This window comes from Melanostigma gelatinosum (genome assembly GCF_949748355.1).
Source record: "Melanostigma gelatinosum genome assembly, chromosome: 11".
Lineage (NCBI taxonomy): Eukaryota > Metazoa > Chordata > Actinopteri > Perciformes > Zoarcidae > Melanostigma > Melanostigma gelatinosum.
The window spans coordinates 19888843-19908219 of record NC_136644.1 but is presented as its reverse complement, the minus strand read 5'-3'; the positions used below and the strand labels follow the sequence as shown (position 1 = coordinate 19908219).

The 19377-nt window shown below is 40.0% G+C and overlaps 1 protein-coding gene across 1 annotated transcript; it reads right to left on the bottom strand.

The window, feature by feature from the left end:
• Window positions 1-3912: 3912 nt before the first annotated feature.
• Window positions 3913-15044, bottom strand: ednraa (endothelin receptor type Aa). The gene is made up of 8 exons (XM_079279226.1): window positions 14916-15044; window positions 13424-13957; window positions 11519-11646; window positions 9571-9769; window positions 8058-8210; window positions 7679-7812; window positions 7289-7397; window positions 3913-6492 (listed from the first exon to the last, which is right to left on the bottom strand). The coding sequence occupies exons 2-8, from the start codon at window positions 13910-13912 to the stop codon at window positions 6355-6357; spliced, it is 1350 nt and encodes a 449-aa protein (XP_079135352.1). The 5' UTR covers window positions 13913-13957; window positions 14916-15044; the 3' UTR covers window positions 3913-6354.
• Between the last annotated feature and the right edge of the window lie 4333 nt (window positions 15045-19377).

Here is a 19377-nt window from a genome sequence, read left to right as displayed (position 1 = left end):
CAAATACATGAGATGATTTTAAAAAAATAATTTAATAAAGGTTTCTCTTCCCTCTTGTCCATTCACTTTTGTTCGCACCACCTGTTTTTTTACGTCAATATGCCTATTCAGTATCTGGTAATTAAACTTTCCCCGAGTAAACATATGATAAACACAATATGTTAACAACTACATATTGCAATGTGTTTGTGCAATACAACCAGTTTTGTTCCACAGCAACCATTTTGACTTGTTATAGAAGGGAACGCACAGGTGTTACTAATAACATTTACAATGGCTTTTTTTCTATTAAAATGTCTTTTTTTTCGATAAAAATGTCATGACAGTGTGACAGTGAGTCAACATGCAAAATACCAAGACCCTGAAACCAAAGGAGCTAAATGGAAATCAGCGATCTTTCATTTTATTATTGACATGTCACACTGTCTTCGGAGAGAGAGGCCTGTTAGAGCCAGACAACAAGATTTGTACCGTATCCAGAATCAAGAATAATACAAAATTGAAATGTGTTACATTTATTTTTATCTTTAGAAATCATGATACATCTTAATAAAGCATGGTATTTGTTTTACACACAATATTTAGATTTAAAAAATGAACGGTATGTTAGATTTAATACAGTTATGACAAGAAGATTTAATGATGTTTTACATACAATGGGGAACATCTCAATCATGACATCACCTGTCGGATTAACTGGCTGTTGAAGCAAAAATAACCATCACCCATTGTTTAGTCCTTCTATCTATCTAATGAATGCAGAACTCCATTAGCAATTTGCCCTGTTTTTGTTTAAGGTTTATATTAAAATTTTTGTGTAATCTAAGTCCTGCGTGAACAAAATCTTAAAAAAAAAAAATCCATCAGAACCTCCTTGTTGCCTTTTGTTCTCGTGCGCACGTGTATGAGCACATGCTTCAGTGTGTTTGTGTCTGTGCGTCTAACTGTAAAATGAGGGGAGGCAGAACTTTCATCTCTGTTGCTCCACGTCTCCACTGCCCCACAGTCACAGAAATCACTGGTTGTAGCAGGACAGATTGTTCATGAATTTTGAATTGATCCTTTTGGCTTTTATGAATTAGAAATGTTCTTTGCCACAAGCCGTGCAAGCGAGTGCCACGGTGGATAGCTTGGAGGGATTGCTATGCAAAGTGCCATACAGGGTACAGCCATGTAAGGGCAGGGTAGATAAACATATGCTGTGTTTGATCAGATCCAAAACAGATTTTAGCATAACGGATGTGGCGTCCGCTATGTCTCTCTGAATCATAGCCATAACTGTAGGGTGAAGTGGATCGTTCAGTATGCGCCTTGCAGGAAACACACATAGGCAAGGATAAGCAGAATGGATAGGTCTGAGGAAAAGTAATAATCAATGCACAACAAAGGAGGAGACACACTGTCTGATTCCTGAGATGTAATGTATCATCCAAAGTGCACCTCCTTTGTCAGACGAATACACAAGACTGCCATTGTTCAACAATTACTTATTTATCTTAATACGTCTGCCAAAGGCCTTTGCGTCAGGAAATGTTCAGACTCACTGAGGCTGTTCACTTCAGTTAAACAGTTCTTGAACAACAACGTAAGTGAAGTGGGATGAAGTCAACGTCGCTCATACAACAGTGTTTATTTAAAAACAAGGGCAGTAGCTCTGAGCTCTTTTTATTGCTTTATATATCCACCAGGATACCAAATCAGGGCCTGAAAATAGTCCCCAACATGTACATAATTTACTCCTGTTTGACGAATGTTCAGAGGCTATTGTTCAGCTTTTTGAAAGTATATATTTGTGACATATGGCAATATGGTTTTGGTCTTTTCATGGGGTTTATTAACAATAACAAGACAGGTCATGACAAAAGTATTTCACTCAGTGACATTCATGGCTTTTGTTTTGGAGGGCCAAAGGGAGCTGCTCGGCCGTTAGCCCAGAGACACAGTGGGTGGAAAACAGTTCATGCTTTGGACAGTGTGTTTGGCTAACAGCTAACGGTAACTAACGGTATTCCCAGTTCACACGCTGCTGCATACATCGCCACTTTGTGCGGATTGCTTGTATAAATCACAGCTTGTATTTGAGTTTCAAGTGTGTTTTACAACGCCTTACAGGCCATTGGTGTTTAGACAGAGGGTTGCCAATTGTGGGTTGTATTCATTCAATTAAACATTACAGCAGTGGTTGTTGTAGACACACCTGGTGGAGATCTGCAACTACTACTACTACTACTACTACTACTACTACTACTACTACTGACTGCACCTTTTCTAGTTGGAAATGAATATAGTTTATTATTTAGCATACTCCGGAAAACAGAAAAGTTACTTTACTTTGTTAAACCCTCATTAAGACAGGGCCCCAAGAGTAATACTATGCTTTATTGTTTCATATTTCCAAACAAAGTTTCAATCAATTTAGCACAGACCAGTTAAGACACAGTAAACCTGGAGCTTATGGGGCCCCTGCAGGGCTGGGGCACGGGGTCATTATCTTTATGAGGGCTGAGTGCTTGATATTGGATTTTAAATGGAATTCATCAACTCACAATATATACGTATTTCACTTCCTCAGATACTAAGAATCAGAATCTTGATTGCTTAAAGATACTGGAAAAGTTTAGTTTTAGTAAAATAAACAACCAGAAAAGCATTTTGTTTGCTTGCATCCTAATTATTAGTTCCCTCAAACCCATATCATATTGTAAAATCTTAAGAATGAATATTAATACAAAGAAGAAAAATTGAAATCATGCCGTCTTTTATCTCCTAATAGAGAATGCCTTGTAAAGCAGCTTTCCTTTGTCTTTGTCATGAACTCATGGTCTTAAACACATTTTCTGTATCAACAATCAAATCGGAATAAGCTTTGCATGGAGAGGGATGTCAGACCTTTGTGATCCTTTATTATTTGTTTTTGAGCTTTATTCAATTCACTGCTGTCAAAAAACAAGGTTCCCACTGAACTTAAACCACCTCACTTTCTCTCAAAACATCTGTTTTCTTTCTCTCTCAATTCCCAGAAAAGCATGAATATGTTCCAATATGTTTCATCCTGACATTTATTTTTTTTATTCTGTGATTCATTTAACCAAACGCTATGTCAACCAACTTTTTGAGCAATTCTGTATTTTTTGGGGGTGATTGTGGGATGATTTCATATGAAGAATATGGAGGATTTTCATGAGGTTTATGACCTGCTCAGGCTTATCGCTAAACCGCTAAAACAAATAAAAGGCCAATGTCCGATAAAGCCAGAGCTTCTACAATGTTCTGCTTGACTTGGGTGTTTTTCAACTTTGTGTATGGGACTTTGTGGCTCTGGTGGTTGTCTCTTTTTGAGAGGTTTGAGAGCGTAATCCTGGGTTAATGACACCTTCCACAGCAAAACTGCCACATCCTCTGTCTTGATACAACTAGTGCCTCATTAAATGTATTTAAACCAAAGAAAAACATTTTATTAAATAAACTCGTTGAAATCAAAGTGCTACTCTAATTACTGCTATTCAGTTTTTAACAAATTTGCATTAGTTTACAACCATTATAATATGGATTATAAGCTAATATATATATATATATATATATATATATATATATATATGTTCCTGCCATATCAAAGCTAACATGACTAAAGCACGGATAAGTAATGGTCAAACTTTGCTTTCCTCAACCCTCTTTTGGCAACACAGATGAGAAATGAGTTTTATGTATCAAATTCCCACCGTCCAAGCTGTTCACATCCTCTCCGCTGACATTATCAACCCTTAGGGCTGAGTTGCCAAGCAGGTCACAGTGTGCTTCAAATCACTCCCAGACGCCTCTTTCTCACAGACGCAAATGAAAAACAGAAGGGGCCCCCTCGACTTCCTGGAGAAACCAGTACGATGGTGAAATAAACCTCCTTGTTTCTTACAGTGAAGATGGAAATTGATTTATTGGTTTAAGCAGCAGCATCAATGACAACAAACATTGTATGAATTCCATTTTCTAAAGATTATTGTGAATTGCTCCAATGGATAGTGGTAAAAAATAAAGAAGTAGCCTACAGATATTCCCTGTTCTAATGTACACAAGTGTGCAAAACACTCCAACTAAAGAAGTACAAGTAATTGTACACACAGCACACTCACTCGTGCTAACTCACAAACACACACAGGTTTACATGTATTCACATATCAAATAGTATAAGGAAGTAAAATTTGTGGTAGTGGAATATGATTTCAACATAAAAACATGTAGCATTGTGAAATGCCCCTTTTCACTTCCTTGGCGAGAGTTATGCTGCGTTCACTATACGAGCGACACAGCAACGGGCTACAAGTCATTTTCAATCGAAGCCGGTGATAAGAAGCTACAAACAGTCAGTCGTTGGGGTGACATGCGTCAAATCAAAGTTGAGAAAGTGGAAACTTATTTCAGCGCTCCAATGACGCAGTGAAGTGTCAACCAATACAATGTTTTTGTTTCACCCTGTTTCGTTCCATCTAAGAGAAGGCCGTTAGCCAGTTCTCAGTGCAATTTGACGACATAACTGCGTCAACTGAGCAAAACTTCTATGATGACTCATCAATGTAGCTAGTCAACCTTTGCTGTTTTGTTGCTTTTGTCGTTTGAAGTGTGTGCATAGCATGAGATGGGAAGATCGATACCACTCACATATCTGTTTGTTAAATATAAAGCAGCAACAAGCAGCCAGTTAGCTCTGCTTAGCATAAAGACTGGAAGCAGAAGACAAATGGCTAGGTTTGCTCCGTCCGAAGGCAACAAAAGCTGCCTGCCAGCACCTTTAAAGCTCAATAATGAACATGTTATATTTTGTTCAGGTTTATTGCTGGTTGACTACAGTAAGCAGCTGGTTAGCTGCTGAATATACCAGGATTTCTCCAGCTACAGTTAGCTGCTGGCTGTAGCTAACCAGAAAAATAACAAAACACAAATTGTTGATTAAACACTTAAAGGCAGTTTCCTTTTCCTCCAGTATTTATGCTAGGCTAAGCTAATCCTCTCTGGTAGCTAGATATTTACATTTAGTGATATCATTCTTCTAATCAAATTTTTGGGGGTATTTTCCCAAAATCTCAAGCAATTCCTTTGATATTTGGAACGTTTACCACCACCATTAAAAACTCATTGGCCTATGTCATTACACAGGTAATGTTGTCTGAGTAAAATACATATTATTACTGCAATATAACACTTTATAAAAGTGGACATTAAACATATATATGTTCCATTGGTTATACAAGGATAAAAGTCACAAGTATTGTTGAGTATATTAGTAAAATTCACAGTGTTTATAGAAAAGCTAATTCCTGTCCATTTGGTCTCTGGTGATATCAGACCTGTCTTAATGCATAACCTCATATTCATAATTTGCTTGAAATGTGCTATGGAGTTATATCTTATTCACTTTAAAACCTACAACCCTGTGCTTTGTGCCAGTGCACTTTGGCTTATTCTGACACCAGATGTGATTCTGTGCTGAAATCCTTCCTTTTTTAATTAAGAAGCAGTTTTTTTAATGTCTGTGATCATTGTTACACTAAACAGAAATAGTGTTTGTTTCCCCCCCCCCCTCCAATGAAAGGATTCATCCTTCTGTTAAGAGACATTTTCCTCTTTACATGATTAATCGGAAAATGTTTTTTTGTCAAGCAGTGGGAAGCAAATGAACTTCAAAACGTTCTTCTAATTATACCACAAAGCAGCTCAATGAATAATGAGTGTGAATAAGACACACTGCGAAACCACTCGCATGTTTAATGGGAAATGATTTTTTTGTTTGAGTCGGGAACATGCTTTCCTGTTTTCCACCATCAATGAGTAGCGAACTCATGGGGACAGCGCATACTCGTATCCGTCATTCCCTCTGACAGCGAGCAGTCTGCTTTTTCCTTCCTGTAGCTTGGTGCATCCTTCCCAGTAGTGCTGCCCTTTACAGGAATACCACGCTTTGCTACTGATTGAGAGTAATTTATGGTCACCGTTCAGCTGCATCCTGTTAAGAGTCCTCATTCTCCTCATCCCGCTCTCCCCCATCTTCTCTCATGCTACAGCGTCACTGTCCATGGGTGTGGGAATACAAGGAGTTTGTCGTAGGAAGTTTAGCCCCCTGAGGGGCTCTGGGCAACTTCAGAGCACTGTGCGCCAAATCCATTGTTAGTTCCTTTCATCTCCAGTTCCTAATCCATCCTTGACAGGCTCATTTGTTGCTTCAGTGGTCCAAAGGATGTGCATTTATTGTCTGAAAAAGTACTTTGTGATGTATATATTCTAGGGTGTGTGTTTGTTGTATTTAAAAAAAAGCTGCTGGATATATGGAAGTGCTTGAAAATAGAGATGAGATGAGTTGAGAGATCAGTCGCTGTCTTTCCTGATGCTGCGATCAGTGTGGACGTTGTTGGGCTCGGGGCTTTTACACTGGATACTGGTACCATTCATGGGTCCGATGCTGCTCAGCTGGTTGTCAGAATAACACCAGCAGCACAAACACGACTTGAAGAACATGTGAAGAGAGAGAGAGAGAAAATTTAGAGGAATCGTTCAAGAAATGATAAAATACAAACATTACCTTTCTTGTCGGTGGTCAGATGAGAAGATTGATACCATATGTGTTTCTGTTAAATGTGAAGCTGGAACCAGGACACCATTAGCTTAGCTTAGCATAAAGACTGAGATCAGGGTAAAACAGCAAGACTAGCTGGATCCAAAGGTAGGCATATTCATTAAATTAATATCTTGTATTTCAGTCATTTGTTTGATCTGTACAAAAGCAGTAGTGTAAATCCATCAAGTGACTGTTTTATGCCGATATACTTTTTGATCCAGAGCAGTGACTTCAAAGCTAGATGTGTCCCCCTATTTCCAGTCTTTATGCCAAGCTAAGCTAACCGGCTTATGGCGGCAGCTTTTCTCTAGTTTGCTCCCCCACTTCCTTTAACGTGCAAACTTGAGACATGGTTTGTCTCCAGCCCAGGTTCGTTTGACATTTGCAATGTGTGACCTCAGCCCTCCAAAGTGAATACATAAATCACCGGTCTGCTTTTACATGTTGCTTAAGGAATGTCACCACCATCATAAGCCTCTGTGTCATGGACAAAAGACCTGAGTTCACTGTTTGCTTTACTGGCCAGACTAAATCTGAAGTGTTTGTGTGTGTTTGTGTGTGTGTGTGTGTGTGTGTGTGTGTGTGTGAGAGAGAGAGAGAGAGAGAGAGAGAGAGAGAGATAAGTGAGCATTTGTGTGTGTTACAGACATGAATATCCATCTGTTGTCGGAGAGTGTACAATACCTTGAAGCAGTTTTTAAACTTCTTGCTGACAAAGTAGAGGATAATGGGGTTTATGCAGGAGTTGATTGTTGCAAGGTTGACACTGACGTGATCCAGGACCAACAGGTAACTGAATAAGGGAAAAAAGAAGAAAGCATGATTGTAATTAGTTTTATAGAGAACCAAAAAGATAATTTAAATATTTTTGATGGTTTTTCTGGTAAATATTTCTGGCAGAACAAGCCTCATTTCTGTTTTTCAGTGTGCATTTGGAAGGCCAAGGGTGAGAAACATTAAGAAAACCATTCAAAATCACAGAACAGTGCCACGTTATGTACATTTGCATACTCTGTGTCCTTTAGACCTTCAAGTAACATTTGTGTAAGAGAGTTTGTTCCACCAATGACTCACTTGAGCAGCTCACAGCGCCTCTTATCATTCTGATAGTAAACCATCTTCTTAAGGATCCTGCTGAGGTGCAGTGGGAACCAGCAGAGGGCAAAGATAAGGACGAGGCAGAAAACGGCTCTGGCCACCTCCCTCCTCTGCAGAGAGAAACAGCAGGTGTCATTCCACCATTAGAGAGGAGATGGCAAAGTTTGTGTCATCAAGTTTAGAACCACAGGAATAAACACTTGCTGACTGAGCCGACGGAATTTTACTCTTGAAAAAACTTGAATCAGATGATAAAGTCACATTACAAATGTTCTCGTGCTGTTAGTGAAATCAACACCCGATCGTGAGTCAGTTTATTAGAGTTACAGGCTTGTTATTAGAAGTGTTGTCGGACCTGTTTGAGGTGCTCAGTGAGGGCTATCCGAAGGCTGCCATTCCTGCGGTTGAGCATCTCGCAGGTCATCAGAGTGTAGAACACAGCGGTGCAGGTCAGTGGTACACAAAAGTAGAAGCCAAACAGCCACCAGTCCTTTGCATCCCTATAGAACTGCCGGAAAAAAAGCACACGATAAATAGTAAAATACACTTAAACTGAAATAAATGCATGACCTGTGTGACCCTGTAGCGACGTACAAACCCTGTAGCCACCGTTTTCCTGGCCCTGCTTTGACTCATAATGCTGATTTCAATGATCTAAATGGACCTCACACAATGTTCTGTTAATTTTTTGTAGTCGCCCATTTTTGGATTGAATTTGAACTAAAGTTGATAGTTATTGAAATGATGTGCAGGTATAATCCCAGTAATAAGAATCTGTGGTTTTGTAACTGAACCTGACCCAGACCTGAACCACCAGACCACTCCTGCACTGCCATGCCATTTCAGTCCATGTGAGTACAAATGTGCATGTAGTGCAATAAGTCTGAAAAGATCCACTTCTGGCCCGTCTGGCTCTCCGTGGTTGTAAAACAATGTTGATAGTATGCTCTTTCGAAAAAATCCCACAATATCCCAACTCTACAAACTTGACTGAACCATATTTCACAATTTCTGTGGAAGGCAAAAACAAGAATTTAAAGTTTGTGCATCAAAATAAAATTTGGTGGGAAACTCTTCCAAAGAAAATGTGATATTTCATTACTTCAATAATCCTGTTATTTTTTTCCAGTTTTTCCTCAGACCTCAGCGTTGCATTGCTGATATCTGAAAGAGATTACTCCAATTCGTACATATGGAATAGATGGCCGCACATGTGGCTTAGCTTGAGGCCCCAGATTTCAGCTCTCAGTAATTGCACTTGGCCTGCAATCAATTACGTGCTCCAAGGATGTGAAAAGGTCCACAATCACATGGAGAGAGAAAGTACACACAGTTTATTCCTTAAAGTGATACTCCACTCGAAAAAGTTTTAGTATCAGATACTCTCATTCTGGCTTGGCAGGTAATTTTGGTGGAGTACTCCTTAAGTATTGAGTGGTGTGTTGATATAATAATTGTCCTGTGTTTTGAATTATTCAAGCAGGAAATGTTGTAGTAGATTTATTTCACTGTTGTATTCTTGCTCTACACATATATGCCCGTATAACCAGAATAACACATCATTGTGCCATTAAAAACACTCACTGATTCCAAACAATCAACACGCCTTTAAGACAATAGAAAGATTAAGCTGATCTTGCACTTTCACTTTGAGGAGTTTGCATTCAGATGGGTTTCCTATCTCATTTGTCCAGTAATGTTTTATCTATTTAGTGCAAAATTCAACTACGGTACCCTTCCTACGAGGGCCTTGACACAATGTACTATACAGCACATCGTGGCCTCAATACAAACAAAACACTGGGACACAAAAGCACTAAGCAGCTATTTTCTTATCCAGAAATGATAAGAGAGGGATGATAGCGTACCACCATGAAGCCGGACTTGGGTTTAAGCAAGCAGGTGCGTATAGTTTGGTTCCTGTAGTTGAAGGTGTGCATGTCGAAACCGATAGCCTCCGGTACGGCCAGGAAGAACGACAGCAACCAAATAGACGTAATCTCGATGACTGTGAGCAGAGGGATGCCCACTCCCTGGACTCTGCTCCAGGATGCCACGGCTCTGTACCTGTGAAGGGCGGACACAGAGGTTAAACAGATGGAGGAGACGTATTCAATTGATGGGATTAAAGTACAAAATGATGAGGGGATAGTGATTTACTCCAGCAGGAATGGTCATGATGTAGCACTCCTGAGAATCAAATTAAAATTCTAGAAGTATGTAATGTCTTTATATTAATTGAAACAGGGCCGCAGGAGTTCGGTGGCTTTCAGTCTGCGCTCCATCATCAAATAGAAACCAGTAAAGTCATCATTTACTTTCTCTCTCCTGACTGACAAAGCCAACAACATTTTCCTCATGCATGGCAGCACACCAAGCACAACAAACTGCTCAGTCAGCAAAGAATATCAAAATGTTAAGAATGAATGAGGCGAGATGATCAATTGTTTATTTTGAATATCTAATATTTATATTTTTTGGTGAAGCTTCCAAACAGACCGGCCCATGTTGGCAGAGAGGTCTGTCTGCCGGCTTGTGTTTCCCACGAACTGAATACTTGTGTGCTTGTTTGTTTCATTAATGGAAACCACTTGTCGAAATGTTTTAGTAAAATCCTGCATCAAGATTTTATGGCAAAAACAATATATTTTTCATGACACATTTGAATTTCTCTGTTGAACAACATGGCGGCATTTATATTTCACTAAGTGGTAATGTAGCTACCTTTTTCTCTTCCTCTTACTCAAGTACTTGTTACACACAAACACACATAATATGCAACACGTTTCCTGGAAACAAATGATGAGCATCTGCTCTTGAACACAACTCTAAAGCACTGCAGTCTTTTCCTCATAATAGAGGTCATGAAATATGTCTTCCTGGTTGAACTTTGGAGCCTATTCATAGCAGGCAGGCAAGCCTCTTATCTCTGAAGTTGTGTCTAGTGCACAAAGTGAGATGACACTGAGCTTCAGCACTTCATGATCATCATTTATTCATTAGGGAATTTCTATTAAGGTATTAAAAAAAAAAGTCTGTATACTTGCCATCAAGATAATGCTTTTGATATAAGCATTAAAAATCGAGTTTACAGTGCAAATATCATATACTTAATGTTGCGTACATAATAAATGACTCTAATAATTCCATTAAAGGAGTAAAGCGCATCTCATAGAAGAGCTCATCACGCAAGTTTTCAACGCAGAGGAAACTAATAGAAGAGCAGAGAGATAAATAACTTCCCAGTGAGAATGCTCAGTCAGTATTGACCTTTCCCGAATGTGATCATCATCTCAGCCAACCAAATCTTTGTTTCATTGAACTGGAATCAAATCAAAAGTCTCTGCGTCGCATTAATAACCAAAGTTATATTTACAGAACAAATGTGTGACAAATTGATCCAAAGCATGCTCTCTTGAGCTGAGTAAAAGATGGATGAATTGACATTGTCCAAATTGATAGTTTTTCCCCCCCAATGGTTTGAATAGTATCTGCTTTTTCAGCTGTGAAAGAAAATATCTGAATCTAACTTTAGAGGAAAGTTGCTCCTTTTCATATGTCTCTATGGAGTGATAAAAGCACAAATTGAACCACCTTTATGAGAATGATGTCCAATATGTTTTGGAGAAGGACGCTTCTCTAAAACCCACTTTAACGTTCATATTCAAACAAACACCACATCTTTAACAACATGCACAAAATACAAAAAAATGTATTTTGGGTCACTTTTTAAGTTTACGCAGAGCAGGACTTTTGCTTTAACCTTTTGCTGTCAAAGCGCCATAACAAAGCAGTGTGGCGTGTGAAAGCGCTGACCTGTCCACGCTGAGGGCACACAGGTTGAGAACGGTGATGCCCACAGAGGCTTTCTGCAGGAAGGGCACCATCTTGCACAGACACAGGCCAACAGGACTGTCGGCAAAAGGCCAGCTTGACGCCTGGAGCTGGGGGAAGAAGCACATACGATAACTGCCACATAAACACTTTTCTCAGAGGAAATGAACCACATGCGTAACAGCATGTGTTGTTCAACATTTACACTAATATCACTTGTCATCAAATCCCTGTTTGGCTTAGCTTATGTATCAGTGCAAACAAAGTAAATGATTTCAATAAAGTAATCTGTCCTCACAAGTCTTTTGGGAGTAGACTTTTCTCTCTCACTTTTGTTACTGGGCTCATGCAAGCAGTCTTAATATCTATTTAAGGCAATTTCACTGCAGATCGAGGCACATCAAAGGCCTTTCAACGTCATCTTAACGTCAGACTGAGTTTAGTCTGACAAGGACCATATGGAGCTCATCAGCTGACAAAACACTGCACGACTTTCGCAAAACTTTCAAATCTCCTGCAGACATACTGCCTCTCAAAACTTGTCGTCAAACTTTAACAATAATTCACTATGTTGTCACCGGTACCTCAGAGCCACTTCCACAGCCTCTTTTGATATTACTTCCTTGAGAAAACAAGTCAAGGCCATGTGAATTGAGACCTCTGTTTCCATCAAAGTGGTCTTGGCACTTTTTCTCCAGCACGATGTAAACTGCGTTAAACACGTTTCCCACAGCTAAAAGGAAAATAAGGACTTCATGGTGCTTCCTGGTCGTCATTGTTTACTTGTGCCATTTAAGTTTCTCACAGAAGAGCAGCAGAGAGGAAACTGTTTTGAGTGTATAAGTAGCTGATTATTTTTGGAAACACTGTCACAGCCCCGAGGAAGTGAACAAGGGGCTTCAGCATGGTTTCAACGTTGTAGACGTGGCGCTTTCTTTGTGCTTACACCGTTCCCCCGGTAAGTTTTGTGTTTCCTTTTGGAGCATGTTGCTCTGACCCCAAAGTCCCGAGTTAATTCTAACCAGGTGGCTTTCTCATTTTTCTCTTGTCTCTCTTGCATCCCACAACACATTGGAAAGATCAAGTTGACCGATGACTCCCTTTTGCTTCGGAAAGGAGCCCGAAGCATATTTTATCATCATTAAACGCTTCGTATTCTAAAGGCACAGTCCGTAGTCCAAAAGTGAATAAATGTGTTGTGAGTCACCAAAAATCAAAACCCCAAATTGCCACATGTCTGTTGCTCTCAGAGAGATTGACAGATATTTTGAACACATTGAAATGTTAGCGTTTAATATTTTCTGAGACCGTAAAAGTATCAGTAAATCAGTAATGCTTAATAAATACAGGAATAAAATAAGCCAACCTAAGACGCATAAACACAGCATTAGTCAAACTTTTAAACCTCACTTTTATTTGTATAAAACATAATAGATGAGGCTTTTAATGAGCAACTGACTCCAAAACTCCTCAAATGATTCATCACTTTAGTAACACTGGGTACTTTTTTCTTTAAAAAAAAATAAAACCTCTATATATGGGTCAGTGACTAATGTCCCAGGTCAATATAAGGCCGCTGGCATGTGTGACTACAGCCTGATTCAAGTGTTTATTTAAGCCAGCCATATCCCTGCTCCTCTCATCACTAAACTGCCCACACGAAGAAGATAATGGCGTCCGACTGATTACACTTTCCCGTCTATTTGCACACTCCCTTACATCCCTTCCCACTTCCCCTCCCCGTATTCCCGTCTATAATATTCCACTTTATCTCTGCGTATCACCTCCATTGTTGCTGCATTTCATCATCTCAACACAACAAAGCTCGGCTTTCAAAATGACGTCAATACTTTAATGAAACATGCATCAACGGAGTGAAAGTTGTACCTTGTATACATTGATGGGTATATCCGTGATTATGTACATGAGGTCCCCCAGTGCCAGACTGGCAATGAGGGCGTTTGGCCCGTTCCTCATGCACTTGTTGTGGTATATAATCCTCAGCAGGGTGGCGTTGCCGACCAGGCCGACCACAAACACTATAATGGAAATGACGGTGTTGATGTACTTGAAATAGCCACTAATCGAGGTAGGCACAAGGCACGGCGGAGGTCCTATCGGCCTCTTTACAACACTGCTATTTCCAGATCCCACAGCTTGTGCCTCGGCCCCCGGGCCCCCCAGGTGGAGGCCGGGCCCTGTGCTGGGACCGGCGGTGCTGTAGAAACCCGGAGACGGGAGGGTGGAGTGGACGAGAGAGTCTGGGAGAGAGGCCTCCTCTGCTTCAGCTCTGTTTATCTGGCACATTCCTCTGGCTGCCATACAGGCCATTAGCACCAACATATGAACAGCTGGGTTGCCCATTATGGAACACATTCGGCGCTTTGATTTCACTGATTGAAAGACGGTACCAATGTATCTCTAATGAGAAAAGAAAAACAAATAACAAGAAGAAGAATTGGTTATTGACAAATGACTCGCCAGCAACTTCATCATATTTGGCCAGCAGTTAAAATCGAACCTAAAGTGGAATATCATATATCAGTTACAAGAAAGTTAAACAGCATTACTGTCCTTTCAGAAGCTGTGAGGAAGTTAAACAAAAAGGTTTTGCCACGGGGCGACAGATGGGAGATGCCAGGGCTAGTTAGAGTCCCATAGTTCAGGATGAGGCATCAGCAGAGCGCATTGGGCATCTTGTTTGTTCTCAGTCGTCCCTGGAAGAGGGAGTCGTTGGTTATAGCTTTGTGTCAATGATGTTGTAGCTGCGCAGTGAAGCTTCTTCTGCTGTTTTCACAGTGAGCCTCATGCGTGTGTTTTGCATTCTCCCTCTGTTTCTAATTTGGAAGGGTTTAAACATGTGGTTACAAATCAAAGAGCTTCTTTTTTTTTTACTTGAAAGAAGTCCTGCGGGGCTGATTTCACGTCAATGTTGGTCAATGCAAGGATGAAAGGTTAAAACAAAAATCAGATGACGATCCAAATCTACAAAACAAAATACAAACTGTAGTTATGATTTGGATTCCCCTTTTGGGTCAATACTGCACCTTTACTGAGTCCACACATGAAAAACTACAAACTTTCTGGACAAAATCAGAGTAATTCACTCCACGAAACTCCTGGTAAAGAGCAGATAAAGTTTCCAACTGTCAGATTGATAGTGAAGCCCTTTTCATCATATCACCAGCACAAGCAACTCTTATAGCCCCGAGTTCTTCCTGTTCAAAGTCCCAGCTGTCACCAAGTACACAAAGAACAATTTAGCAGCCATCCCTTCAAGTAGCATCACAGTTTAGCATCAGCATGACACTGCTGGGATCTGTGACAGCACGCAAACTGATCTATCCATAAATAATAAATACATTTGGTTTTCACCTACCGCTTCGAAAATGTCTGCCTGGCCCCCTTGAAAACCGTCAGGCAAACTTTCGGCTGAAGCCCCCAGACGTCTGTATCACATCACATGAGTAATTAACGCACTATCAAAGCCGCACCGTATCCCACTTGGTTTGAGCAATGCACCCGTCTGCTCTGAGGTGCCTTCGCATTATGGCTCAGAGTTTCCTGTGGAGAGTTTGCAGTACGTCTGTGTGTGTGTGTGGGTGTGTGTGTGTGTGTGTGTGTGTGTGTGTGTGTGTGTGTGTGTGTGTGTGTGTGTGAGAGAGAGGTTATGTGTATCTCTGCATGTGTTTGTGTGTGAGACACTTTGACTGGGTGGGATAGTAAATCTCCACCTCCCTTTGGTAACAGACTGGCCCCCCCCCGCTCCCCTTTCTCCTCTCTCTCAGAGGCACCGCCTGCTGACAGTCATCTCCAAGGCACAGCAGCACACATACACACACTACACACACACCTACACACACACACACAGACACACACACACACACACACACATAGGGGCGAGGGCATCTGGGAGCCCAACGCCCCTCCAATCTGCCCCTTTCCTTAAATCCTTCCTACCTTCTCTTTCAATCCCTCTCTGACTCCCATGATGTCTTGTATACATTACGTGCAACTGTTTCCTCACACGAGAGGCAGCAGCAGAGATTAGATGGGGAGGAAGGAAATCACGGGGAAGTCAGTGTCCATGTTGTGATGTTACGGTTTGTTTCCCTCAGTTGAGAGCAGGGGAAACAGACGGGAAGCCTTTACTTTTACAGACTAACCGCTGTGTGTGTGGTCGGACCACATCACACTTTCTTACTCTTGCTAAATGTGAACTTCCCATGCAGAGTTGTAATGAAGCTTTATAGGAGCTGTAAAATGTGGATAATCACTTGGTGCTATTTTAAAGCTTGGGGGAAAAGTGGTTAAGTCTAGATGAGCTTCCTCTTCAATCACCATACATCTAAATTACAAAATTAGAAAAACCTAGAAATGCCAATAAATTGGTTTTCCTTGCATGCGAAAACAAAACAAACAACAGAGACGGAGGACAGACAGCGCTCTGTGAGATGACTGAATGTCTGAAAGAGAGAAGAAGGCAGTGCAATGTCAAGAGAGAAGAGTGCACCTACATCAGTGTCCATTATGGATTCCAAAATGGACCATTTATCATGATGTGCGCTGAGAGCAGGAAGAGGGCTATCACCGACACCACAATCCGTCTTTTCCACTGACAAAGAGCTGACACAGCAACTGCTTAAAGGGGGAAAACCACTCAATTAAACAAAATCATATGCTGTCGGTCGTGCCTGGGATAATTCTGTATTAGTTAAAAAACGGCCAATTTTCCACTTAGTACATTAAAATAACAAATCAGTTAATGTAAATCCGTAATGTGATCCGTTGACAATGAGTATATTTTGTGGGCTTTGCTTTACATCGAAACAAACTTCAATAAAGTCAACCTAAAATTTGTACTTTTTTTTAAAAGTGAACAATTCTAAACGGATACATTTATAATCACCTTTAACACAATATTCCACTACCACAATATGGAACAGTTTATGGACATTTCAACACATTCTCAACCCAACTTGTCACATACTGAGGCTCCCAATTACATAGTTTACAGAAATATAATTAACATAGGAGCATTTTCTGATTACATTGTTTGTGCATTGCAAAATGCATTATGACCATTACAAAAATGACTTGTATCACAAGTGTCTTACCTGCTATGGTCAGATTTGTTTTGGGTGCCACATAAAGGCAACTCGAGGTCAGGGAATGATCACGGCTTTTGAACAAACCATCAAGGCTGTCGTTCATAACTGGTGAGGACAGTTTTTTAAAAATCATTTTGGATCATGCAACTACACTTTATATTGTAATGCAGGGCTTGCAGAAATAATATAGGCCTAGCATAAACCATACAACCATAATTACATGAACCAGTATAAATCATTTTATTACTTTGCCATTATACTTCAAGTTGAGTTAAAAAAGTGATATATTATTATTATTTATATATAATATTTTGTAAAGTACAAATAATTAATACATGATAAATATGTCCTGCATTAAAGACATGTAAAATGTAACAATTTCATAAAAAAAAAAAAAAAATGAAAACTTTGAATTTCATACTTCCTCCCAGAACGTATAGGTTCAGTGTTTATGGTTCACTTGCAGGTACTTTTCCTACAGTCAAATGTGACTTAATTGGGTGATGCTAACATTTACAGCCATTTAAAATGAAAGCGATCACGTTTTCTTTAATTGTAGACATGAATTTATCATGGCTTCTAAATTAGTTATGGTCAGTAGTGGCGAATATTTAATTTATTGGAACGTGATTTGCTGATGGCATCTAATACCCCCCCCCCTTCCTATTTTTCCAAAGTCCCTGGATTGTTGGTAGCTTCTATGACATTTTAACTTTTGACGGGGTAGTAGGGTCTTTGTTAGTAAATCCATTAATATATAAATGATGAAACCTTTACCTGCTCCCAGTAGCTTTGGCTTTCATGTTGTTGTTGTGTTGTTGTTTGGATCGTAATCAGGTATTAATGCCATTCTGTGTGAACTCAAAGATGGCAGGCTGCCTGGTAATTCATATGCTTGTTCTCTGATGGCATCTGTCGAAGTGTGCTCTCTGCATATTGGTACATACCCTATGGGAAATGTCAATCCAGCCCCAGACTGAGTGGGATGTAAGCAAGTTCTTAACTGGGACACTTGCGCAAAAACAGAAAGAACAGAGAGAGAGATATACAAGGAGAGAGAGATAGAAGAGAGAGAGAGAGAGAGAGAGAGAGAGAGAGAGAGAGAGAGAGAGAGAGAGAGAGAGAGAGAGAGAGAGAGAGAGAGAGACAGAGAATAAGTTTTAGGCCAATTCTACTGTGACAAGCAGTGACAGAGTTAAGAGGGCCGCCTGGCTATATTAATTTGGGACATGTGCTCCACGCAAACAAAAAGTTACAGCATGAGACAAAAAGAAAATGTGAATCTTGATGGAGGGATTTTCATAATAGCCTGATTAGTGCCAGCACTTGACTTCATCAGAAATGAATCAATATAACATTAACACACTATCTTAATTAGGGGGAGGGGAGCTTCGTCAAAGCGGCGATGATGATATTTGATGAAAAGAGCCTGTGGAGAAGTCTCGAGGATTTGTCTGTTGTAAAGTTCCTGCTACTCTGGCCTGGAGTAATCTGAAGGTGTGTGCTTGATGGAAAGTGACAGGAGGTTATCTTTGAATACAACTCTTCCATGATAAATTTGCAGAAACAGCTAATTCTGGGCCCTTAGAGATCTCAGATGATTATCTTTGAAAGTGTTTTCCTCAAGACCATAGGTCATAAAAATGGAAGCATGAGAGCAATCACGATTGTCTGTTATTATTCTTCCTCTCTTTTCTGATCTCATTAGAGATCTGATTTGTTGCTTGAGCTACAACAAAAGGTCAATTCTAGTAATGCACGTGTGGTTGCTGTGTGTACAATCTACATCTCCCTTGAGTTGCAAGAAACTATGCTGATTTAAATAAAAGCAATGCATCAGTTTTTATTGCATTGACATCACAGAGTTTATCCTTCGCACAAAGGTCACATCAGCGGCATCATATTTACCACATAAAGAGAATTTGAATTGCTGCCATTGTGAGTTAATGCCCTGGATTCGCCACCACAGAAGTGCATTGGGTGTATTTTGCACTTAAGGATGTTAAATATTTCCTGCTTCATATCGCAGAACTGCATTCCAACTAGACAGCACCTTTCCGTTCCCAACCACTTCCAAAGGATGACTCAGTCTTACCGGCATCAGCACTGCCAACTGGAATCAGGGAGGAGGTGAGGCTGAGCATAAATGGTCCAGTGTGATTGCCAGATTGAACATCATCGTGTTGAAACATTTGTAGGAGATTTACACAGATTGCAATAATGTGCTGCCTGTTTATTCTGTTATCTTTTTGCAAAATGCCAAGGGTCAAAACTATTAAATTATTAGAGCAGAAATCTGACCTTTTGAATTCTGTCGCTCTTAAAGTAGTACAATTTATTGTCGTAAGGATGGCTTCTGAGAGAGGCAGAAGTCCTTAAAAATACCTGTTTTCTGTCATGTTCTTTCTATTTTATTTGATTATCAGAATGCCGACATCGGTATGCATTGTACTTTATGTTAGACCTTTTGTTTTCTGGTAAATTTACAACTTTAATTTCAGAAATTGTCAGAGTCGTTTCTTGGAATTTTAACCCATTTCCCCGGCTCCGTAATACATGTTTTTTCCTACAATGTCTCTAATATGCTGTTGTATTGCATGAAACATGTGCCAAAGACATAGAATAAAAGTTTGGGCAATTTCTGTGCATGGAGGTTGCTTACAAATGACAAATTCATTAGTTAATAAAAAATTGAAAGACAGGAATCTTGCTGTTACTGTACTGTTGTTG